Genomic DNA, 26,504 nt, shown 5'->3' with positions numbered 1-26,504 from the left:
TTTCACAGGTGAATGGGTAGGGGTACATTGTACCCCATACTCATTCACATAGGGTGGGGGGCCGGTATCCGGGGCCCCCTTATTAAAGGGGGCTCCCGGATTCCGATAAGCCCCCCGCCCGCAGACCCCGACAACCAACGGCCAGGGTTGTCGGGAAGAGGCCCTTGTCCTCATCAACATGGGGACAAGGCACCCCCCCATGTTGAGGGCACGCGGCCTGGTACGGCTCAGGAGGGGGGGGCGCCCGCTCGTCCCCACCCCCTTTCCTGGCCGGCCGGGTAGCGTGCTTGGATAAGGGTCTGGTGTGGATCTGGGGGGACCCCCACGCCGTTTTTTCGGCGTAGGGGGTTCCCCTTAGAATCCATACCAGACCTAAGGGCCTGGTATGCTCTCGGAGGGGGGAACCCACGGCAATTTTTTTTTTCAGATTACACAGGGGGTGTGGTTGGGGGGGAGGGGCCAAAATGATGGGCGGGGTCATGATGGGCGGGGTCTGGCGCCCCCCATCCAAAAACTTCACCAGCCATCACTGCCACCAACAATGTCCTGATTCCATTGTCTCTGCATTCTCTACCGGGTACGAACCCTGCCTGATCGGTATGTACTAGTTTGCTCATTAAAGGTTTCAACCTTCCTGCCATTAACTTAGCAAACAGCTTAATATCGTCATTCAGCAAGGAAATTGGCATATACCTTGAACATAAAGAAGTATCTTTCCCCTCTTTTGGTATAATGGCTATGGTCGCCTCTAAAGCCTCTTTCCTTATTGCCCACTTTGTTCCAATCCCGTTTATGTATGAACATAATTTAGGGATCAGGCTATCTCTAAACTCTCTCTTACTAAGAGACTCTCTTAGTATTTTCCTTATCTTTTCCTCTGTTACAGGTTCTTCCAACCCAATCCTTCGTTCCTCTGAGATTTTATTTAGATCTATCTCTTCTAAGAAAACCCTGGTTTTATCCTTTCTGTTATTTTTTTGCTTTGGTGATTCATTTTTATTAATCGCGTACAGTTTTGCATAACATTCTTGAAAGATTTTAGCTATCCCTGATGTGTTGGAAATCATAGTTCCTGTACTATCTTGTATTTTTTCTATGTAATTTACAGCTGTTTTATTTTTAACATCCTTGCCAGGGGTTTTCCTATTTTATTGCCCCACAGATGCCTTTCCTTTTTGATGTTATTATAGGCCAACCGCTTTATAATGTTTACGTTCTCTTATTACATTATTTCTCTTTATAGGAGCGTTTAAACCACGGACATTGTAAGTCATGAAGTGGTCATCTCTGCACACTGAGCTCTGGGACATCTCTTCCCCTCTCCCTCTTCTGGGAGCACAATGGGCATAGACCCCCCTGCCCTCATCTAAATCTTGTTCCTTTCCAGAGCAGATCTCTGAGAGAGAACCCCTAATTTTTTCCCCTCTCCCTTCTACCCTCCCCCTTCCTTAGGGGTAATTGGCCTTCCCATGACCCATGGATCCAAAGCCCTCCTCCTCCTCCCTGGCCCTTTGGTTCCCCCCCGGAGGTTAGACTCTACCTGTGGGTCACCCGTCAGACCAGATGCCCCCCAAAAATAGGGATGACCCCTCCGCTCCCCCCTCTCCCTGCAGTATTTCACTCATTCTCTTATTCTTATTCTAGCCTATCCCTCCCCTTCCCCCCTCTCTGTCCCCCCTTCAGCACCCAGTTTTTTATTTCTCAGTTCTTGTTATTTTTCCTTTATAACCGGGTGGTATTTCTGTTCCTCCATGGACGAAGTGTTGTTTTGTGCTCCCCACCAGCCTAATATTTTGACAAGTGGTATGTCCAATCTATCAAAACAAATGGCCGTGTCTTCTGGGTATCTCAGGGTAGTTGACCGTCCCTCTTTTCTCTCTATTAGGCATGCTGGAAAACCTCATGAATATTGTATATTGTTAAGTTTCAGGTGCTCCAGTAAGGGCCGGTTCACACTGCAGGCGAGGCGAGGCGACTCCGACTTGCCTCGCCGCGACCTGCAGCGGCCTCGGCAGCGACTTGCAAATGACTTCTGTATAGAAGTCAATGCAAGTCGCCCCGAGGTCGCCCAAAAGTAGTACAGGAACCTTTTTTCTGAGTCGGAGCGACTCAAGTCGCTCCTCTCAGAACGGTTCCATTGTACAGAACGGGGGCGACTTGCGAGAGCGAGGCGAGGCGAGTCGTGTCGCCTCGCATCGCCCGCTGTGTGAACCGGCTCTAAGGGTTTCAGTGTTCTTCTTCTGGCCAGGGTCTCGGCTGACAGGTCTGGAAATATCTGCAGGATGGACTCTTCTTATTTAATTGTTTGTTTATTTTTCAGACTTTGCCAGATCTGTGCCTTATCTTGGAAGTAATGAAATCTTGCTATTATATCTCTTGGAATTTCTGCTGCCAGTGTAGCTGGCTTTCCTACCCATGCACCCTTTCAAACTTTATTTTTTCAGTCTCTTTTAGTCCCAGCAGGTGTCCGAATATTTTATCCATTTTTACCTGTAGATCTTTTCCCTGCATATCTGGTACTCCCCTTATTCGAAGATTTTTCCTTCTATTCCGATTTCCCTGGTCTTCTAGCTGATACATTGTATCTCTCTGGTCTCTTTGTAGTCTTACCATCTGCTCCTATATTGTTACTGCTTGTACATCCAGTTTCTCTTCTGTGCCTTCCACCCTTCTTAAGATGTGGTTCAAATCCTCATGTAAGATGGTCATTTCCCCCTTAATAGATATTTCTAATTTTGTGAACATCTCCGCCATCTCTCCTTTGTTTGGCAACTATTTTTTTTGTCTAGGTTCAGTTGCTAGTTCTCCCTCTCTGTCCTCAAAGATGCTCTCTAAGATATCTGGTGTCTCTGGGTCCTTTGGTTGTTTTCTCTGTTCTTTTTTTGTACTCCCTCTGTTTTTTTTTTTTTACTCTTAGCCCCTGTCGGTTTTCCCTGGGCTCTCTGTCCCCCCATCCTGTGTCATATATTTTTTATAGAGCCAGGGCTCACGCTCATTCTGGGTGGATTCGCACTTGTCCCTTTACGGATTTCCCCCTCATCTTGATTTATATTTCGGGTGTAAGTCTGATATAGTAATTTTATAAAGAAATCCGCTGCCGGCCACAAACGGGTCCGGTGAGGTGGGGGCGGGGGGAGAGTGAGTAGCTACTTAGTTAGTGTTTAACCTTATCCACCTACCCGCTGTCACACAGGTTGATACTGGTTGGTACGGGGTGTTCTTGCTGGTAATTCAATGATTCACTGCTATCAGATGGTTATTATCTTACAGTTTTAATATAATGAATTCAGACACTTTTCCTTTGTTAGAGACAAAGATAGGAATGGGCTGAGAAACTTATATATGTTAGTGAGGGGGGGATCACACCATCCCTGCTCTCCTGACAGCTTCCCGTTAATTTTTGAAGAGATCAGCTGCTGTCCACAAACGGGCCCGGTGAGGTGGGGAGAGGAGGGTGAATGACTGCTTAATTAGTGTGTGACCCAGTCCACCTTTCGGCTGTCACACACTGGTTGATACTGGTTGATACAGGGTGTTCTGAAAGGTAATTCAACAATTCACTGCTATTAAATGAACAACGCAATGCTTATTATCTTAAGTTCTAATGTATTAAATTCACACACTTTTCCTTTGTTAGAGACAGGTGTAAGAGTGGGCTGTAAAACTCGTGTATCCTGGTGAGGGGAGGGTCCCACCATCCCTGCTCTCCTGGTACTCTCTTATCACCAGACCTTTCCAGTTAGTCCCTGCTTCCACTAATTATCCAAGAGCCTCCTTTATTCAACTGGATTGCCCTGCTTATTTGCTTCCCATACTTTTACAGTTGTACAAAACACCCCTGTGAACACAGTCCAGTCTAGCATAAGACCCAGGAACTGGTTTTAAGGAACTTAATCCCTTTCACAGTTTTAGTCCTTGTACCAGCGGAAGAGTCTCTCTATACCCTTATTTTTAATCCATCCAGTAGTACTGCAGATATAGTATAAGAGTAAATACAAAGCAGATCATACACCCCTCTATTGGCTCACTCCTGGAGGTTTCTGAAGGGAGTACCAGGTTAGCAGAATATGAGGTCCTGGGGGGGGGGGGGGGGGGCAGCACGTTTCTTCTCAGCCAGGACGCCTCCAACATGCAGCAGACCCGAGTGTACACTGTACACACTAGTACACTGTCTCTCTGTATATGAGCCCCAGAGAACCGCTGTGTGCTCTCACCATCATCACACATTCTTGCTGGCATTCCTGCTGACACTCTGGGAGTGCTCTGTTGCGTCCTGCACTCAGTAACTCATCTGATCAACGGGTAGCTAAGAAGGGGGGGAGAAGACAGGAACAGAGAGCAGAGAGGATGTCAATTCCGTCAATTCCTCACTCTCTCATGCCGGGGGAGGTTCGCAGGATTATTGGGTCATCAGCAGCAGCTGCGTCCATCAGGTTCCCTCATCAGGCCCGCCCTCCACCAGATCAAGTGGTTTTAACTTTAGATCTCACATAATTTCAGAGATATTCCACATAAAAATAGAATGTCAATGCACACCAGCTCCATGGGTCCCTGACTCTGAAGATGGCCCATTGGGGCAGCTCAGTGAGGCAAAGTCTTCCTTTGGATACATCTGATGCAGGAGTGGCAATAGTCTTCAACTTCAGCCTGCATGCAGGGCCAGTAGAGCTGGCCCCTCACCAGGTGAAAAGTCCTCTTGAGCCCTAGGTGGCCATGGTTGTTGTGTAGGGCAGTTAATACTGTCTCCCTATGTTTTCCAGGTAGGAATAGCTGCCATTTTTCTTCAGAATCGTCAGTGGGGCCCTTTCGGTAGACCAGCCCTCTGTGCACCTGAAACTGATCCCACTCTTGGTGCAGCAAATGGGTTACCTTCGGGAAATCAGTTAGGAACAAGCCAGGGCATTGGCTCTCCAAGGCCTTCAATGCCAAGCTACAGGGAGGGTCCTCCAACTGGTCTCTCTGCAGGTCTTTCTTCACAGCTTGGACAGACCTTCATTTCCGACTTGGGTGACATTGCAATAACATATGGGGACACCAGCGGCTGACACTCCTACCTCTTCAGTCCTGGATCCTACTCCAGGTTGATGTTCTGCTCCTTGTCATAAGGCTTGTACCCTTTCAGGTGTCAGCTGAGCCTATTCTTCTGGAGGGTCTCTGGAACAATGGGGCCTTCTTGACAAAGCATCCGCGTCTTGTTTCCCAACCCTGGTCGATACTTCAGGCTATAAATAAACCCTGAGCAGCCAACCATCTGCGACCCGTGGTGTCCAACTTGGTGGTGGTGAGGATGTAGGTGAGTGGATTGTTGTCGGTCTTGATCATGAACTCCGCTCCATACAGGTAATCCCTCAGCTTATCCACCAACGCCCACTTCAAGGCCAGGAACTCAAGTTTCTGCATGGGGTAGTTCTCGGCGGGGGCCAAGTTTCCGACTCACGTAGGCAACAGGCCATAGATGGCCATCATGCTCTTAATATAGCACCCCATCAAACCCATCTCGACTGGCATCGAAGTGTATCTCGTATGGCTTGGTTGGATCTGCATAGGCCACGACTGGAGCGGTTGTTAATCTTCACTTCAGCTGCCTAAAACTTCTTCACACTTCGGAGCCCATTGTTCCTGAATGGACTCTCTGGGTTTTCTGGGCCCTCCAGCTGGTCTGACAGGCTTTGCCAAATCAGAGTCAGCATCTTAGCGAATCCCTTGACAAATCTTCTGTAATAAGAGCAGAATCCCAGAAATGACCTAAGCTCAGTCACGTTGGTAGGCCTTAGCCAGGAGGTGACAGCTTCCAGTTTCTGGAGATTGTTGCCCATTTTGTCAGCAGACACAATGTGACCAAGGTAGTTGACTGAGAGTTGCTAAAACTGGCACTTTTCCAGAGACAGCTTTAACCTCCTCATCATGGAGTCTCTTCAGGACCTTCTGCAGATGCTCTTCGTGCTCTTCCAGGGTCTTGCCGAAAATGATGATGTTGTCTAAGTACACCACCACCTCAATTCGTTTCATGTCACCCACGGTCTTCTCCATTAGCCTTTGGAAGGTGGCTGGGGCACCCGACAGGCCTTGATGCATACGGTCAAATCCAAAGATCCCCTACGGGGTAATGAAAATGTTTTTCTCCCGATCCTCAGGATATATGGCTATTTGGTAATACCCACTCTTCAAATCCAGCATGCTGAACCACTTTGCTCCTGACCCATTCTACTTCTGTACCACCACTATTGGGTAAGCGCATAGACTCTGGGACTCTCGGATGATACCTGCCCTCTTCAACTCTGCCAGTTGTTCATGCAGATTCTCCAAGTGCCCTTAAGGAATCAATCAAACTCTTTCCCTGAACGGCTTATGCACTCGAAGAGATGGATCCGGTATTGGGCACTTTTTGCACACCCCACATCAAATTCACTCTTGGAGAAGGCAGCCTGCCATCTCAGGAGCTGTCTTGGCCCTTTTTTTCAATTCAGGCAAAAGGGGAGTATTCTTCGGATAGAACTCCTCCACAGAGATCCCATCCATCCTTTGCTCCTCCCACCAAATCAGACTGGGGTGGCCAGATTCACTTGTCCCAGCAACATCTGAGCCGGCATCTTCACTGGCGAGGTTGTTATGTTGCGGACACTAACCAAGATCTTCCCGTGACTTCTTTGCAACCCTTTGGTTGAAACCACCTCGGGAATTACCTTCACATGTCTTCTCTCTGTCCGTCTGATTCAATCACAATGAAAGGGCCTGGTTGCTTCCAATTTAGCTTGACAGATGCTCATAAATAGGCCACTTTACCAGGCTGCTCACACTGGTACAAGCGCCAGATCTTTCCCGCTCCTTCAGCTGGAGCCTTCTGCTTTTGTACTAGGTGCTGGTAGGCTTGTCTCAGCATGGGGTGCACACTTGTAGTTGAGGTGCGCGGCTCCAGAACAAGAGGTGTCAACAGCCTTCTGACAAGATCAATATTGGTCTCTATGATGAGAGAACTCTTACTGGCCCCTGGTGGGCAAGGACAGGCCACTGCCTGAGTGTCAAAAGTCTCAGCTTTCCCAGCCATGGAGGGATCGAAGGTAAGCTTACTGGTAGATAGTTATCATAGGGGAAGTTCTGAGTTACAATACCCCATATCTGCAGCTCTTCCAACTTCTGCAAAGGCAGGTGCTTGAGGTGCCTGTCATAGAGGTCTCTGTAGAGAAGGGTCACTTAAAGTGGTTGTAAACTCTCCCCCACAACTTTGTCCTATGTAAATCAGCATAAAAAACCCTAATGAACACTGCTTGTAGATATCTCCTCATGTGCTTAGTATTGTTCTAATCCTTTATGTTCTTTAGAATGATGTCACTGAGCATGCTCAAATCTCCCCTGATTTACGGCACACTCTCTATGTACTTGTCTATCTTTTATCAGGACTTCCTACGGCACACCACTGATATACCAGGAGGCTGCAGAATCATTCATAGCTTCCTCCTACACACCATGTGACCATGTGACCTCACATGCAGTGTAAACCTGGCCATTACTTCAGTCTTATCAGCTGAAGCTGATAAGACTGACAAAGGCAAACATTAGACAATCGGCACAAATAAATACTATGAAATAAAACAAGTCAGCTATGAACAGGGAAGCAGGGTTGCCATAGAAACGTTGGATTGAGAAGGAGGTTTGGTTAACAGTACAGGAAGTGCTCAATGTAAGGGCGGAAATACACTCCATTCTGGACTCAGAAAACAATACTTAAGTGTCACGGTACTACTTACAGTGAACCCACAGGCGAGCAGGTGGCACGGGATCCCCCAGGCCGTGAAATCTAAGAGTCAGCCGGTGTTCCGCCAGGGACCCTCTCACGAAGGTTTGGACTTAGCTGCATGCTGACCCCAGGTCACGACCCCCGGGTTCACCCTGCTCGCTAGGGAAGTACCAGAAGACACTGTAGACAAGGATGGATGGATGAAGCAAGGAAAGCCAGGTAGTGAGCCAAGGTCAGGGTGGGCTGCAGACAACGTAATCAGAACAAGCCGGGTCGGTACACAGAAGATCAGTTCATGAGAAGTCAGGTAAAACAGGTTACACAGGGGAGCTTCAGAAACAAACGTTGCTCAAGCAATGGTAGCTAGTTAGGAAGGGATTTAAATAGAGAAGCACATGAGCGGCTGGACAGGAAGTAGCAGGAAGGAAACATATATTAGGCAACAGGTGAAGGGCGTCGACACCCATAGCTGGAGAGTGCACAGAGCTGAACACCAGACAGTGGACAACAGATGCCAGCCGACCCACTGCAGTAAAGGTGAGACACAGATCAGCTCCGCAGCTGATCTGTGACATTAAGATGGCGCTGCCTAACCCCTGGAAACAAGTTTTTTAAAGTTTCTTTAACCACTTTCAGACCGGACCATTTTGCTGGTAAATGACCAGAGGTCTTTTTACACTTTGGCACTGCGCTGCTTTAACTGGTAATTGCGCGGTCATGCAATGTTGTACCCAAACAAAATTTGCGTCCTTTTCTTCCCACAAATAGAGCTTTCTTTTGATGGTATTTGATTGCCTCTGCGATTTTTATTTTTTGCGATATAAACGTAAAAAGACCGCAAATTTTGAAAAAAAATGATATTTTCTACTTTTTGTTATTAGAAAAATCCAATAAACTCAATTTTAGTCATACATTTAGGCCAAAATGTATTCAGCCACATGTCTTTGGTAAAAAAAAAGTCAATAATTGTATATTTATTGGTTTGCGCAAAAGTTGTCACATCTACAAACTAAGGTACGTTTTCTGGAATTTACGCAGCTTTTAGTTTACGACTGCCTATCTCATTTCTTGAGGTGCTAAAATGGCAGGGCAGTACAAAACCCCCCCAAATGACCCCATTTTGGAAAGTAGACCCCCTAAGGAAATTGATAAGAGGCATGTTGAGCCCATTGAATATTTTATTTTTTTGCCTCAAGCGATTGAATAATGACAAAAAAAATTTTTTTTTTTTTTTTTTACACAAAGTTGTCACTAAATGATATATTGCTCACACATGCTATGGGCGTATGTGAAATGACACCCCAAAATAAATTCTGCTGCTTCTCCTGAGTACGGGGATACCACATATGTGGGACTTTTTGGGAGCCTAGCCGCGTACGGGGCCCCGAAAACCAAGCACCGCCTTCAGGCTTTCTAAGGGCGTAAATTTTTGAGTTCACTTCTCACTACCTATTACAGTTTTGAAGGCCATAAAATGCCAAGATGGCACAAAACCCCCACAAATGACCCCATTTTAGAAAGTAGACACCCCAAGCTATTTGCTGAGAGGCATGTTGAGTTCATGGAATATTTTATATTTTGCCACAAGTTGCGGGAAAATTACAAACTTTTTTTTTTTTTTTTTTTTTTCACAAAGTTGTCACTAAATGATATATTGCTCACACATGCCATGGGCATATGTGAAATGACACCCCAAAATAAATTCTGCTGCTTCTCCTGAGTACGGGGATACCACATATGTGGGACTTTTTGGGAGCCTAGCCGCGTACGGGGCCCCGAAAACCAAGCACCGCCTTCAGGCTTTCTAAGGGCGTAAATTTTTGAGTTCACTTCTCACTACCTATTACAGTTTTGAAGGCCATAAAATGCCAAGATGGCACAAAACCCCCACAAATGACCCCATTTTAGAAAGTAGACACCCCAAGCTATTTGCTGAGAGGCATGTTGAGTCCATGGAATATTTTATATTTTGCCACAAGTTGCGTGAAAATTGCAAACTTTTTTTTTTTTTTTTTTTTTTTCACAAAGTTGTCACTAAATGATATATTGCTCACGCATGCCATGGGCATATGTGAAATGACACCCCAAAATAAATTCTGCTGCTTCTCCTGAGTACGGGGATACCACATATGTGGGACTTTTTGGGAGCCTAGCCGCGTACGGGGCCCCGAAAACCAAGCACCGCCTTCAGGCTTTCTAAGGGCGTTACAGTTTTGAAGGCCATAAAATGCCAAGATGGCACAAACCCCCCCCAAATGACCCCATTTTGGAAAGTAGACACCCCTAAATTTAGGGGTACACTAGTGAGACTAGGTAATAAATGGCGGGTGCCCTGAAACTATAAAAAAATAACTAACCAACCAGCGTCACCTGTAACAGTTATATGGTGATCACTGGTGAAAGGGTTAACTAGGGGGCAATCAGGGGGCTTTATGCGGTAGTATATGGGGGTCCCTGGCGCTATAAAAAGCTGCGGCGAACCTAAATACCTACCTGCCTAACTAGCGTCACCTGTGACACTAATACAGCGATCAGAAAAACGATCGCTTATTAGGCTGGGTTCACACTGGAGCGATGCGGGAACGCCACGAATGCGCGGCGGGTTCCCGCATCGCATGCCTCCCGGCGGCAGTTCACACTGCCCTATGCGAACTGCTGGGAGTGTCAGTGAAATGTTACTGACACCCCCAGATCAGTTCGCATATCGCAGTGCGATCTGCAAACTCGGATCGCATGGTGTGAACACCCATGCGATCCGATTCTGCTGCGGGCCAAAAAAAGGGTCCCGTGCGAATTTGCGGCGGGTGCGGCGAATGGCTGAACTCGAATCGCACAGAGATCGGATGTGATTTGCACTGCAGTGCGGTGCGAATCACATCCGTTCTCAAACCGCTGCAATGTGAACCCAGCCTTAGTGACACTGGCGACGGGGGGTGATCACGGGGTTAAACCTTTATTGGGGGGGTTAGGGGGGTACCTTAGAACTAAAGGGGGCTAACCCTAACTGCCCTAACAGTTATTAGTCACAAATGACACCCGCCGGGTGATCAGGGGGTTAAACCTTTATTAGGTAATAAATGGCGGGTGCCCTGAAACTATAAAAAAATAACTAACCAACCAGCGTCACCTGTAACAGTTATATGGTGATCACAGGTGAAAGGGTTAACTAGGGGGCAATCAGGGGGCTTTATGCGGTAGTATATGGGGGTCCCTGGCGCTATAAAAAGCTGCGGCGAACCTAAATACCTACCTGCCTAACTAGCGTCACCTGTGACACTAATACGGCGATCAGAAAAATGATCGCTTATTAGGCTGGGTTCACACTGGAGCGATGCGGAAACGCCGCGAATCCGCGGCGGGTTCCCGCATCGCATGCCTCCCGGCGGCAGTTCACACTGCCCTATGCAAACTGCTGGGAGTGTCAGTGAAATGTTACTGACACCCCCAGATCAGTTCGCATATCGCAGTGCGATCTGCAAACTCGGATCGCATGGTGTGAACACCCATGCGATCCGATTCTGCTGCGGGCCAAAAAAAGGGTCCCGTGCGAATTTGCGGCGGGTGCGGCGGGTGTGGCGGGTGCGGCGAATGGCTGAACTCGAATCGCACAGAGATCGGATGTGATTTGCACTGCAGTGCGGTGCGAATCACATTCGTTCTCATAAACCGCTGCAATGTGAACCCAGCCTTAGTGACACTGGCGACGGGGGGTGATCACGGGGTTAAACCTTTATTGGGGGGGTTAGGGGGGTACATTAGAACTAAAGGGGGCTAACTCTAACTGCCCTAACAGTTATTACAGTCACAAATGACACCAATGCAAAAAAATAAAAAAAATAAAATAAAAATGACATTGGTGTCACTGTGACTGGGGGGCAGGGGTAATTGGGGGGGTGATCGGGGGGTAAAGGGGGGGTGTGAGTGTGCCTGGCATGTTCTACTGTGTGTGTAGAGTGTTGGTGCAACTCACCGATCCGCTCTCCTCCGTGTCGGAACGAAAAATACCGACACAGAGGAGAGAATACATCACTTCCTCTCCTGTGTTTACATTACAGGAGAGGAAGTGATGTCACGGGGGATTTCCATTCGTCGAGAGCGATCGCGAGGGGGTGACCATGAATGAATGGCCGCCCCCTCATCCCGGATCGCTCTCGAAGGAATGCCGACCGCCGCAGGCACCGGGGGGGGGCCCGATCGGGCCCCCCACCCACGGGCAGGCAGGGACTTATATATACGCCCATATGCCTGCCCGTGCCATTCTGCCGACGTATATCGTCGTGCGGCGGTCGGCAAGTGGTTAAACAGTAAGTAATATGCGATTTGGGCTGGATTACAGTGGCTATAATATGATAATTACTTATTATAATGGACTAAATGAAAAGAAGCATCAGAGTGGGAGAGTTTGCTTCCTCTTTAAGCTCCGGTATCCAGAAAGGCCTTGGTGTGGACTCTCTTTACTTGGATGGGAACAACAGGAGAAGGTCCCACCAGCTTGTCAGGGAGCATAGAGAAAGTGGTGGCCCTGGCCTGTTTGGTGATTTGTATCCGTGCTCCTGCCTGCGGAAATTCTGATCTGGCTTAAGTCTGCGCTAAGTTCTGGGAGTCTGGTGTGCATTGACTCTCCGACACCAGGCAGCATATGTCAAAGGAAACAAGACACTGGGTTGCTTGGAGGCAACAACAGGGAGCCCTCTGCAAGGTTTTGGACTTTAGCTGCTGTCTCTTAGTGTCATTAGTTTTGAGCCAGCTACGGTAGATGGGCACCTAGTTTCCCTCTGGCTTCTGGCACTGTGCTTCACACTGGGCTTGGACACACCTGTCAATTAACCACTTAACAACCGGCCAATAGCCGAATGATGGCTACAGGGAGGTTGCTTAATAGTACGTCCTCCCAGGGAGATTGACTTTATAGTACGTCCTCCCAGAATTCCGCTCTCGTGCCGTGATCGCTCTGTCAAATGATGGCGCGATCACTTGTAAACAAACTGCGTCATGTTATGATGCTGGTTCCCCCCCCCCCCCTCTGTACCAGTCAGTACAGTGCAAGGGGAGAGATCGGTGTCAGCAGCGCCGTGGGTTGGATCTGCAGTGCCCACAGTGCTGCTCACCGACAATTAACCATGAAATTCCCTGCCAATACTCTGCAATTCCCTGCCAAAACTCTACAATACCCTGCCAATACACTGCAATACCATACAAATACTCTGCAATGCCCTGCCACTACTCTGCAATACCCAACATGCCCTGCCAATAATCTGCAATACCCAGCAATAATCTGCAATAGCCTGCAATACTCTGCAATACCTTGCCAATACTCTGCAATACCCAGCAATGCCCTGCCAATACTCTGCAATACCCAGCAATACTCTGCAATACCCGGCAATAATCTGCAATACCCAGCAATACTCTGCAATACCCTGCCAATACTCTGCCATAAATTGCCATACCCAGCAATACCCAGCCATACTCGGTGATACCCTGCAATACCCAGCCATACTCGGTGATACCCTGCAATACCCAGCCATACTCGGTGATATCCTGCAATACCCAGCCATACTCTGCAATACCCAGCCATAGTCGGTGATACCCTGCAATACCCAGCCATAGTCGGTGATACCCTACAATACCCAGCCATACCCGGTGATACTCTGCAATACCCAGCCATGCTCAGCCATACTCGGTGATACCCTGCAATACTCAGTGATACTCAGCCATGCTCAGCCATGCTCGGGTGTACTCGACCTCTGTATGTGGCCAGGCTGTGGAAGTCTCCCACATGTGGTATCACCGTACTCAGGAGGAATAGGAGAATCTATTTTTTACCTTTGCAGGGAATCAAAGAGGAAGTAAACCCATCAGGGTTTACTTCCTCTTTAAAATCACTTGATCTTACTGGATCCAATGAATATCAATTACCCGGGGTGATTTTTTGGCCAGAAAATTTGATAAGATGGGGTCAGCCCCCCTCATTAATCAGTTAATAAGTCTCTAATTAGGTGAGGTCTAATCTCATAATTATGTACCACCACCTAATATCTCTAACATTAAAACCACTTGATCTTAACGGATCTAATGAATATCTATTAGCCTAGATGATTTTTGGCCAGAAAATTGCATGTGGGGGGCCAGCCTGTCCTTATGTACCACCTAATATCTCTATTTTTATGTAGAATATCTCTGAAATTATGTGAGATCTAACATTAAAACCACTTGATCTTACTGGATCTAATAAATATCTATTAGCCTGAATTATTTTTAGCCAGAAAGTTTGATAATGGGGGGCTAACCTGTCCTTATGCACCACCTAATATCTCTATTTTTATGTGGAATATCTCTGAAATTATGTGAGATCTAACGTTAAAACCACTTGATCTTACCGGACCTAACGAATATCTATCAGCCTAAAGTATTTTTGGCCAGAAAATTTGATAAGGGGGGGCTAACCCGTCCTTATGTACCACCTAATATCTCTATTTTTATGTGGAATATCTCTAAACTTATGTGAGAGCTAAAGTTAAAACCACTTGATCTTGCCGGATCTAATGAATATCTATTAGACTGAAGGATTTTTGGCCAGAAAATTTGATAAGGGGGGCCAACCGTCCTTATGTACCACCTAATATCTCTGTTTTGATGTGTAATATCTCTGAAATTATGTGAGATCTAACGTTAAAACCACTTGATCTAACAAATAACTATTAGCCTAAATGATTTTTGGCCATAAAATTAATCATTAATAATTTAAGTCTCTAATTATGTGAGATCTAACATTAAACCAATTGATCTTACCCGATCTAACAAATAGCTTCCAAAATGGCTAACTGTTTGGTCAATTTTTTGATAAGGGGGGGCTGATGACAGGTTAGCCCCCCCCCCCCCCAGCAAATAACTGTTAAAGTGGTTGTAAACCCGATTACAACCACTTTAAACCTACAGGTAATCCTAGATTAAGGCATAGACATAGCGATCATGCCGTTAGTGGCGGCCGGAGCAGCGATACCCAGAAGACACACCGAGTCAGCATGTCAGCGATGGAGGAGGTGAACGAGGGTCGTCTCAGGGGCTTCGATTTCAGGTTAGTAATTCATAATGAGCTAGTATGCTATGCATACTAGCTCATTATGTCTTTGTGTTTTTTAGAGAGGTTTCCTTCCTCTTTAATATTGCTTCTTCTGTGTGAGATCTAACGTAAACGATGGTTGATCTAACCTGATCTAACAAAGATCTAACAAACTGCATAAGATTTTTTTTTTTATTTGGTGTGGGGGGGGGGGGGGGGCTAACCCAGCAGAGGAGCAGAGGTTCTTGATAAGATAGTACAAGCAAGGTCAACAAAAGATCTTACCTCTACTACATATAGGGTATTGTAAGATAGGTTCTTCTTGAACTTGCCCATCCGCTCTAGGGCTGGCTGGGAAAAAGATTTTGGTCCCATCCCGGAGGAGGTTTGGGAGGGTATTTTGCGGTCTTCACCCCGGGTGTCTCTTTCCCCATCGCACAGAATGACACAGATTTTTATCCTTCAAAGAGTCTATAGAACTTCTCAATTTCTGCATACAATTGGACTGAGATCTGAGCCAGCCTGTCCTAGATGTGGCAACACAGGCACGTTAATACACCTTTTGTGACAATGTCGGAAACTCCAAAGATATTGGGTGGAGGTGATGGGTACCTTAAATGGGCTACTGGATATTAACATTGCGATTGAACCCACTTATATGTTTATTGGGCTACAGTGACATATTTACTTATAGCCTATCTATGGGTAACACTATAAGGCACGCACTATTTGTTGCCCGCAGACAGATTGCTCTTAAGTGGACCTCCCCCCACTCACCGACTATATCTGAGTGGATTCTAGATCTCAATAGGATTATTCTTTTTGAAAAACATACATATTTCCTAAGGAATTCCATGAGCAAGTTTGATGCTACCTGGTCAAGGTGGCTTCAATCCATGTGAAGAGAAGGGGTACCACCACTTAAGGCAGGTCCACAGGAACAAAAAACTTCTCCAGGAACAAAGAGCCCCTGGTGCAGGCAAAGGCATACGGCCAATGAAGATAATTAGAAAACTCTGGACAGCTGCACTCCAAAAAAATCTTGTCCCTTTTATTGTAAAAGCAGGATCACACTGTACAAGCCACAGCAAAGCAATATCACACTACCAGGAGTCCTTACCCATACTCCAAGAGTGGGGGGGGGGGGGGGGGTTGGGTTGTTGTAGTGGGATGGCTTGGGTTTTTCTTTTCTAATTCTTTTTGAGTTGTGTTTTGTTTAATGTGATTTTGTTTGAATAATCTGTTTGCACTGTTTTAACATTTAAAAAAAAAAAAGAATAAAAAAGGATCTGATTTAAAAAAGAGAGCTGCTGACTGACAGTCACGGCTCTCTGCTCATAGCAGAGGGGGGAGAACTGAGCAATTAGCGTTATTTGATTACTCAGTTTTCACTGCAGAGACGGCAGGGGGCACAGATCGTTGCTGCATCATCCACCCAGCCCAGGTGAGTGTATAGATATTTATATATATATATATATATATATATATATATATATATATATATATATATATATATCATTTTTTTTTTCTTTTAATCCCAACATTTCTTTTAAGGCAGGATGGTTACACCTAAAATGCATGTTTTTGGAAAAGAAGGAATATGTTTGAAATGGATGATAGAGCAAACTAGAAGCTGGAGAAATGGAAAGGTTCAATCTAAAGGGGTATCCAACGGGGAATTTTTTTTTAAAAGGTCAGCAGCTAAAAAAAGTAGCTGCTGACTTTTAATAATGACACTTATTATAATGACACTTACCTTTCCAGGGCACCCATGATGTCGGCCTCCCCGAGGCTGACCCATCCCTTGGCTCTCGGCTTCACTGACGCGAGTCACGCAGCGCTTTGTGAATGGGATGCGCTGTGTTAGGAAACACACAGTTCCCAGAACACAGCGCACCCCATTACCCAGAAGACAACGCGAGGAGGAGAGAAGACCGAAGTTGACTGCGGAGTAGGAACAGGCAGATTAGAAAGACTGCCTAGCAACAGGGATTTCTGGTAAGGTCAATTTTTTTTTTTTTGAAGAATGTTAATGCTGTTTTTTTTTGTAGGGTGGCCCTCTTTGATTTTCAAGTTTGACTGATGTGTGCCTTTAAATGCACAAAGGTTCTTAGATTTCTTTCTTGTATTGTTCTGAAGGCATTGGGGAGTGCTACGGTTGTCCTGTAAATGATTGTAGAGATGAGTGAAAATCCACAAATTGTGATGGATCATGCATCTCCTTCATTTCTATACTGCTATACTGTGGTTTTCTACATTCTGCACTCATTGGAACCTCAAATGTAATCACATTGTCATTCTCTAAAAAATGGCCACTTTCAGTTAATTAGCTAAATTAACTTCTTTAAGTAAATCTGTGGCCAGAATACGAGCATTCAAAAATCTGTGCGTTATAAACAATTTACATTTTATTTTTATTGCTTTTTTCATCCCTTGCAGCCTTTTGCAGCTACTTCATGTCCATATGCATGCAATCCACTGACTGCTGCATATCAGGGCAGGTATCCAGATAGCGCTAGCATCTTTTTCCCAGCTTTTTCTGGGTGCCAGGATGCAGGCTGGCATAGGATGATGACACCCCACCACACAGTTTACTAAAACTGGAGAGTGCTAAATCTGGTAGAGCTCTGCATAGAAACCAATCAGCTTCCAGGTTTTATTGTCAAAGCTTAAAAGAACAAGCTGAAGTTAGAAGCTGATTGGCTACCATGCAGAGCTGCTCCAGATTCTGAGTGCATCGGTTTTAGTAAATACCCCTCAAAGTGTTGTAACCCTAAAATAATAAGTATCTTTCAAGGACTTTCATAGAAGAATAATTAGGTATTATTTTCAGAAAAGTTGGAGATTTAAAATATTGAAAATTACTTTTGAGCTTGGAATAATATATTAAACATGGAATTGGAATAATTTGTAGTAAAAAGTTGCACTGTTTATGGAATCCTGCAGATGGCGCTCAGAGATAAGGAAATTCACACAGAATGATAGATAACACTATAACAATTATAGACTTATAGATTTCACTGTTCCTGTTCAGTGTTTTCATGCAGTGATGATATAAAGAAAAGCAAGAAAGAAGTATTGTACCTTGAACACAATTTATGTGTTTGCTAAAAAAAAAAAAAAAAAAAAAAAAAAATGCAATGAAGTTAAGGTTTTGAATCTGGTTAAAAGCATTTAACTCCCATATCTTTTTGTGTCTTCTTTCTTAGTTCGCTCCATCTTGCCGCGTCCTTGTACATCCTTACATTGTGTTCTGTGTTTTGTAGTTCTGAGATTTCTGTAGGAACACTTCTAAGACGTTATAAAAGAAATGTGCACTCAAAAGCTTTTAAAGAAAAAAATCTATATCATCTTTTTTGTTGTTTGTATAAGTTCAAGACAAAATTGGAACAAGGTCTTCTGGTACCCAAGGCTAAGATGTCATAGAACACCTTGTCAGATCACTATTGTTCTCCTTCATAAATCCTAATGTTGGTAATGTCCCCCTCCACCTCCATCAATTGCTTAAAGGGTAACTCCACTTTCATGAGGGAAAAAAACTGAAAAAAAAAATTATGACACAAGTCAAATTGTAATTGAATGTTATTAAAAATTAAATTTCTTTTTCAATCTGCAGTAGCTGTCATTTTCTGTAAAGTGCAATGCAATATGGCTGCCGGGAGGTGTTCTGTACACAGAATGTGTACTGAACACCCCCCCCCCCTTCCCCCAGAAACATCATTTCCTGCTTGTGTGATTGGCTCACTGATTTTCCCAGACGTCTGCCCTAAGATACAAGTAGATCTTTGGCATCCCCTCCAACAAAAATCTTATTTTTGGTGAGATACTCCCAATAGCAAATCACATGTAAAGGGATGTCGACCCTGCAATTTTCCTCATTAGAGCCCTGCAGGTGCAGCAGCTGGTTGACAATTATGAAACCACTCCCATTAGACTCATTTAGCACAGAGGAACAAACCATGATTTCTTCAGAATAAGAAAAGGTAAGAATCTGCAACAAGGTTTGTTAAAATCCATGCAAAGTTCATAGATCACCCGGGTGGGAATGTTGTTTTTTTTTTTCTCAACAAAAGTGAAGTTACGCTTTAACCGCTTCAGCCCCATCAAGATTTTACCCCCTTCCTGACAGAGCACTTTTTGCGATTCGCACTGTGTCACTGTTAGCTGACAATTGCGCAGTCGTGCGACATTGCACCCAAACAAAATTGACGTCCTTTTTTTCCCCACAAATAGAGCTTTCTTTTGGTGGTATCTCATCACCTCTTTGGTTTTTATTTTTTGCGCTATAAACAAAAGACAATTTTGAAAAAAACGCAATATTTTTTACTTTTTGCTATAATAAATATCCCCCAAAAATATATAAAAAAACATTTGTTTTCCTCAGTTTAGGCCGATATGTATTCTTCTACATATTTTTGGTATAAAAAAAATCGCAATAAGCGTATGTTGCTTGGTTTGTGCAAAAGTTATAGCGTCTACAAAATAGGGGATAGCTTTATGGCATTTTTATTATTTTATTTTTTTACTAGTAATGGCGGCGATCTGCGATTTTTATCGTGACTGTAAAATTATGGTGGACACATCGGACAATTTTGACACATTTTTGGGACCATTGGCATTCATACAGCGATCAGTGCTATAAAAATGCATTGATTACTGTAAAAATGTCACTGGCACGAAAGGGGTTAACCCTAGGGGGCGATCAAGGGGTTAATTATGTTCCCTAGTGTGTGTTCTAACTGAAAGGGGAGGGGGGAACTGTGTAGGGGAGATGACAGATCGCTGTTCACACTCTGTATGAACAGATGATCTGTCTCTTCTCCACTCAGAGAACTGGAAACTGTGTGTTTACACACACTGATCCTGGTTCTCGGGGTGACCCGAGCAATCGCGGGAGCCCGGCGGTGATCGCGACCACCGGGCATCATCGGGCACACATCGGCTCCGTGGATGAGCACGGGGCGCGCACTCGCCCCTAGTGGCCGAAAAAAGGAGGCGATGTAACATGATGGCGATTCGCACAGCCAAATCATTTTGCCGCAGTACAACTGTGGCGGCTGGTCGGCAAGCGGTTAAAGTATATTTCCACATTTGCAGTATGAGAAACCCCACTATATGTTTGTTATTTGTTCCCACTCACATACTATACTTAAAATATCTTTAAAAGATTATTCTTACCTTTCCAGGTGTTTGGAGCAGGATTTTTGGTAGACTGTACGCTAATAATTTGAAATGATAGCCAACGCCATCTGTCTCCATTAACAAAGAGGGACACGCTGAGTTTTCCCTCATTAATAAAGTATGCAGAATCCAAACACTGAGTTCTGTGACCTTTTGTTAGGACAGAGAGTGGCTAAATCTAGTTTACAACTGTTAATGATATCTTCCAGCAAAGTACAGCCAGAGTTATTCATGATAAACTGTAAAACCCCAGGGGTATGGGCTTCCCTAGTTATGGGCGTTGAGATACCAGATATCCAGCACTGATCCAAAGGGAACATAGAGTTACCGTACCAGAAGATATGGTTTTACTGGATTGACATTAGAAGCGCCTTTAATGTCTTGGCCAATGACTGGAAGTTGTACTCTTTTATTGTTAAGTAAATACATTTTCTGCTGGCTGAAGTTGTGTTATTTAACCACTTCAGCCCTGGACCATTTTGCTGGCCAAAGACCAGACCACTTTTTGCAATTAGGCACTGTGTCAATTTAACTGACAATGGCGCGGTCGTGCGACGTGGCTCCCAAACAAAATTGACGTCCTTTTTTTACTACAAATAGAGCTTTCTTTTGGTGGTATTTGATCACCCCTGCGGTTTTTATTTTTTGTGCTATAAACAAAAATAGAGCGACAATTTTGAAAAAAACGCATTATTTTTTACTTTTTGTTATAATAAATATCCCCCAAAAATATATAAAAAAACATTTTTTTTCCTCAGTTTAGGCGGATACATATTCTTCTACATATTTTTGGCAAAGAATCGCAATAAGCGATTATTGATTGGTTTGCGCAAAAGTTATAACGTTTACAAAATAGGGGATAGTTTTATGGCATTTTTATTAATAGTTTTTTTTTACTAGTAATGGCGGCGATCAGCGATTTTTATTGTGACTGCGACATTATGGTGGACACATCGGACATTTTTGACACTTGTCATTTTGGGACCATTGTCATTTATACAGCAATCACTGCTATACAAATGCAGTGATTCCTGTGTAAATGACACTGGCAGTGAAGGGGTTAACCAGTGGGTGGCAGTGTAGGGGTTAAGTGTTCCTAGGGGTGTGTTACTAACTGTTGGGGGCTGGGCTTTCATTTAATGAACACTGATCTCTGCTCCAATCACATGGAGCAGAGATCAGCGTCACTAATTGCTAGGCAGAACGGGGAGATGCTGTTTACAACGGCATCTCATCGTTCACCCGGCCCGTGAGACGATCACGGGTATGTCCGCGGTGATCGAGTCCACGGGACCCACGACCGGACTCACGGGGTCCCGACCAGCACAGCAGGGCAGCATTAAAGATTGGACGTACCTGTACACCAATATGCCTGCCCGTGCCATTCTACCGACGTACATCGGCGTGCGCTGGTCGGGAACTGGTTAAAGAGAATGCCTGACTATCTGAATGGAAGCCTGTAAAGCAGTACACAATTAGGGCACAGGCGGCTGGACAGGTGTGACTCATAATGTGCTACATGGGTACTTGTGGACAGGATTCAGGAAATAAGATATGCAGTGTAAGCCTATTCAGGTTGGAATTGGTGGTAGTTAAGGAAAGATTTCACCCTCCTGGTGATGAAAAGTGGACTCCTCTATGGAACACGCATCAGGTGACCTGGGCCCCCCATGTTTCATGGGCCCCAGGTGTTCACCTGGGCTATCACAGTCCTAACCTGGAACCACGGATGAAATTCAAGTGGGTTTTCCGAACTGATAATGGGTCAATGTTGCTTAAGGACCAGGAGGATGGTGTAGCGCATCATTCATACCCTTGTTAGATGGTAGCTTGGGTCTGTGTGGGCTGTGGGGCAGTTATAGAATGAAACAGAGGCCCCTGGACACCGCTGTAAATCTCTAGGTCCCTAGCGGAGTGAAGACTAGGTGGGACAGCTAGGGTACTGCCTACAGGCTTTGTCAACTTTTATTCTTCCGTGTCCAGAAAACAATACAGTATATTAAAAAAAAAAAAATTGTAGAACTAGTCAGTGCTTTTTATTCTAAATTGAACATACAGAGATTTTTGTATTCCACAAAATAACACACTGAATAATGTATAAAAAGTATTCAAAATTGGTATTGCCACATACAAACAATAAAAAATATATTTACAAAATGACAAATATGAAGCAGTATTTACAGCTACAGCCCAACCCATCTTCCCAAATGAACATCACCATAAACTGACAGAAGAGGATCCAAAACATTGTACTAAAATGTAGATGAAATAAAGTAATAAAAAAAAAAAAAAATTAGGAATGCTGAGTTCATTGTTCTGTAGATATTAAAAAAAGGGGGGAAAAAAGGAAAAAATTGCACTTGCTTTAAGGCCTTTGATATTTTCAAATGCTGGTCCATGTTTGGAGATAAGAGACTTGTTCTTTATTATGTTTGGTTTACCTATGAAGTTATATACACACACACACACACACACACAGTATCTCACAAAAGTGAGTACACCCCTCACATTTTTGTAAATATTTTATTATATCTTTTCATGTGACTCAAGAAATGACACTTTGCTACAATGTGAAGTACAGTAATACCTCGAATTGCGAGTAATGCGGTTAACGAGCATTTCACAATACGAGCTATTATTTATTTTTTTAATCCTGACTCGGTTTGCAAGTGTTTTCTTGCAAAACGAGCAGGATTCAAGCCTCTGCGGTGTGCATTACTGCATTTGGCAGGAAGTGCAGGGGCGCCGGTGACACTCAGAGCCGTTCGAATGCACTCGGAAATACTCAGTTCCTAAAGCCCCATACACACTATCAGTTTTTCTGCTGAGTTTTTCCTTCAGACTTACCAAAACCATGGTAGTATGTATGTGGCTTAAATGTTTCCAAGCCTTTCTGAGGGTGCATTCAAGCTGTTTCCGAGTATTTCCAAGTCTCTCCGGCGCCCCCCACCTTTGGCCATATGCAGTACTGCATACAATAGAAGTCAATGTGGAACAAATTATCTTCGTTTCAATTGACTTCTATGGGGAAACTCGCTTTGCTATGCGAGTGCTTTGGATTACAAGAATTCTCCTGGAACGGATTATGCTCGTAATCCAACACTGTAGTGAGTGTACAGCATGTATAACAGTGTTAATTTGCTGACCCCTTAAAATAACTCAACACGCAGCCATTAATGTCTAAACTGCTGGCAACAAAAATTAGTACACCCCTAAGTGAAAATGTCCTATTTGGAAAAATTTGGGATTAGTGTTATAAGTTCTCAGGTGTGAATGGGGAGCAGGTGTGTTAAATTTGGTTTTATCACTCTCACTCTCTCATACTGCTCTACATAAATATGGCCTAGGCTATAAGAAGATTGCCAAGACCCTGAAACTGAGTTGCAGCACATTACCCAAGACCATACAACAGTTTAACAGGACAGTTTCCACTCAGAACAGGCCTCCCCATGGTCGACCAAAGAAGTTCAGTGCACGTGCTTAGCGTCATATCCAGAGGTTGTCTTTGGGAAAAAGATGTATGAGTCCTGCCAGCCTTGCTGCAGAGGTTGAAGGGGTGGGAAGGTCAACCTGTCAGTGCTCAGACCATACGCCGCACACTGCATCAAATTGGTCTGCATGGCTGTCATCCCAGAAGGAAGCCTCTTCTAAAGATGATGAACAAGAAAGTCTGAAAACAGTTTGCTGAAGACATGCAGGCTAAGGACATGGATTAATAGAACCATGTCCTGGGGTCGGATGTGACCAAGATAATTTCTTTTAGTTCAGATGGTGTCAAGCATGTGTGGTGGCAACCAGGTGAGGAATACAAAGACAAGTGTGTCTTGCCTACAGTCAAGCATGGTGGTGCGAGTATCATAGTCTGGTGCTGCATGAGTGCTGGGGAGTTCATTGAGGACCCCATGAATGCCAACATGTACTGTGACTTCCTGAAGCAGATCCCCTCCCTTTGCAGACTGGGTTGCAGGGCAGTATTCCTACATGATAATGACCCCAAACACACCTCCAAGACAACCACTGCCTTGCTAAAGAAGCTGAGGGTAAAGGTGATGGACTGACCAAGCATGTCTACAGACCTAAACCTTAGTGAGCATCTGTGGGGCATCCGCAAATGGAAGGTGGAAGAGCGCAAGGTCTCTAACATCCACCACCTCCATGATGTCATTGTGAAGGAGTGGAAGAGGACTCCAGTGGTAACCTTTGAAGCTCTGGTGAACTCCATGCCCAAGAGGGTTAAGGCAGTGCTGGAAAATAATGGTGGCCACACAAAATATGGACACTTTGGGCCCAATTTGGACATTTTTACTTAGGGGTGTGCTCACTTTTGTTGCCAGCGGTTTAGACATTAATGGCTGTGTGTTGAGTTATTTTCAGGGGACAGCAAATTTACACTGTTATACAAGCTGTACACTCACTACTTTACATTGTAGCAAAGTGTTATTTCTTCAGTGTTGTTACATGAAAGATATAATCAAATATTTACAAAAATATGACGGGTGTACTCACTTTTGTGGGACACTGTATGTATATATTATGTATATATATATATATATATATATATATATATATATATATATATATCCATCCATATGTTGACTTGTCTATATATACGCCTGACAAATAGAGATCTATACTACCTATTGCTAGTACAAAATACGGCAGCCAGAATAATGCCAATTCTCAGCTTTTTCTATTAACTCGCTTTCATTGAGTCAGTTGATTCACTTTCAAAGTTGGACTACTTTACAGCAGTAAACAACATAAGGTATAGCTACTTTCTCACATTTATTATTGGCACAAAATTGCTGTCCAATTTTAAACCATGGGACCAGAGCTTTCTGTCATACAGCTTGAAAACCTTGTTTCTGTGTATATTCTGTTATAATTATAATTATAACAGTTAATTAATGAATTAAATATTAATTATAACAGTACATGGAGGCAGCCATATCTGCTCATTACACATGCAAGCTCTGCCTTTTGCTTAGGTTTTCTGCATGAAGATTTGACTTTTTGCTGACTGTTTTCCAATGTAAGGAATGCTTGAAATTGGCCCTTTGCAATCTTTATACAGTCTCTCTACCTACTTAGTCATGAACCAGGAACAAGCATTTGCACATCAGATGTCGGGACTGAGACAACTGAAAAGATTTGTCTAGAGTTCCACTTTAAAACCACACAGAACAAGGTCCTCATCTAATAGCCACTTAGCACTCTTGTGTACTATGATAACAGTGTAACACTACTACAGGGAGGGAAATGCTACAAGGATACAAAATTCTTAAAATTCTTTAACTGCAAAGTGCAAGGTCCTAACCACCTTGTAAAAATTGCTGCTTGATATTATTGCAAAAATGATCAATACAGAAAAAAAATCATTATATACTCACCCAAGGCTGTATTATCCATGGGGCTAATTGAGGCGAATGCCACCCATGGAGGTACAGCGGAAGCAGAACTGATGTCAAAGTGGTAAAAATGGCTGCTTCGGGTGTAGTACTTACCTGACCACCATCTTCCACCAGCGGGGCCTAAGTGAGTGATGCCAAGCTCCATAAGTCAAGATCCTGAAGCATACAGAGAAGCCTGAATCTCACCATGCACTGGACTGGAGTGTCTTGCGGGATTTGGGGTACTCATTGTTCCCCATGAATCTCCCTGTAAGTATTGTGACATCCCTCCCAGAGATGCTTAAGTACGCTAAGTATATAATCAAATTTTTTATATTTACAGGTAGATTTTGCAATGCTATGAAGCAGCAGCTTTTACAAGGGGAGGGAGCATCAGAGAATGTGTCCTAGCAGAGGTGAGTCTTGGAACTGTGTTCACAAAGTGACATTTAAACGAGGTACGGTGCTTTTGTATCCTGCAGTGATCAGGACAGACCTAATTCATGGGGTCATTTACAGTGATTGCACAGGACAACATAAGGTGACAAACTCGACAAGCTCACACTGTGAATTGTTCCTGTTGGCATACAAAATAGCGCAATATGAAGAAATAAAAATACTTTCTTCAAATTGAACTAAAAATGTGGACTGCCAGTGTCAGAGCCTCTTTGTTGTTACATCATTAAGTTTAAATAAAGATACCGGTCCATCAAGTTTAACCAGACCAATTGTCTCAATCTTCTACTGAAATACCAAAGGTAAAGTTGTCTAAATTGTGCAATGTCCATGGATATTTCTACAACATGAAGATATTTTCCAGGTAATGTACATTTTGAAGGTTTGTGACACACTGAATGCTTCGTGTAGCAAGTTTGGGTGGTCTCCCTCACAACTTGAGTTAGGGGCATTCTGTAATGGTGATTTTCTGTACATCTTCACACAATTTCTCTGAGTAAATATCCTCTTTGTTGTTTTCTGAATTATCCAACGTGATGTAGCATCCTGAATCTCGAGGACAATCAAGTTCACTTTTGTTTTTGGAAATGTCAGGGCTGAGTGTCAAGGGCGCTGCTTCTTTATCCGGTTCTTGTCCACCTGTCAAAACAGACAAATCAATGATCTGCTGATACATTTTCCT

At 44.2% G+C, this 26,504-nt stretch overlaps 1 protein-coding gene across 3 annotated transcripts in view; it reads right to left on the bottom strand.

Annotated features, from left to right (window-relative positions):
- Positions 1 to 21,990: 21,990 nt before the first annotated feature.
- The window catches only part of SAMSN1 (SAM domain, SH3 domain and nuclear localization signals 1), a 185,762-nt gene continuing 181,248 nt past the window's right edge, over positions 21,991 to 26,504 (bottom strand). For all 3 annotated transcript variants that reach the window (XM_077480065.1, XM_077480066.1, XM_077480067.1), the window contains one exon: positions 21,991 to 26,461. In XM_077480065.1, coding sequence (XP_077336191.1) covers positions 26,265 to 26,461 — 197 coding nt within the window. In that variant the 3' untranslated portion in view covers positions 21,991 to 26,264. The remainder of the gene's footprint in view (positions 26,462 to 26,504) is intronic.

Source organism: Lithobates pipiens, unplaced genomic scaffold, assembly GCF_037356315.1.
Source record: "Lithobates pipiens isolate NorthernLeopardFrog02 unplaced genomic scaffold, aLitPip1_a1.2 Scaffold_16, whole genome shotgun sequence".
In the NCBI taxonomy this organism is placed as follows: Eukaryota; Metazoa; Chordata; class Amphibia; order Anura; family Ranidae; genus Lithobates; species Lithobates pipiens.
Note: the sequence above shows the minus strand (reverse complement) of the source record. Positions and strands in the feature narration are given on the sequence as shown.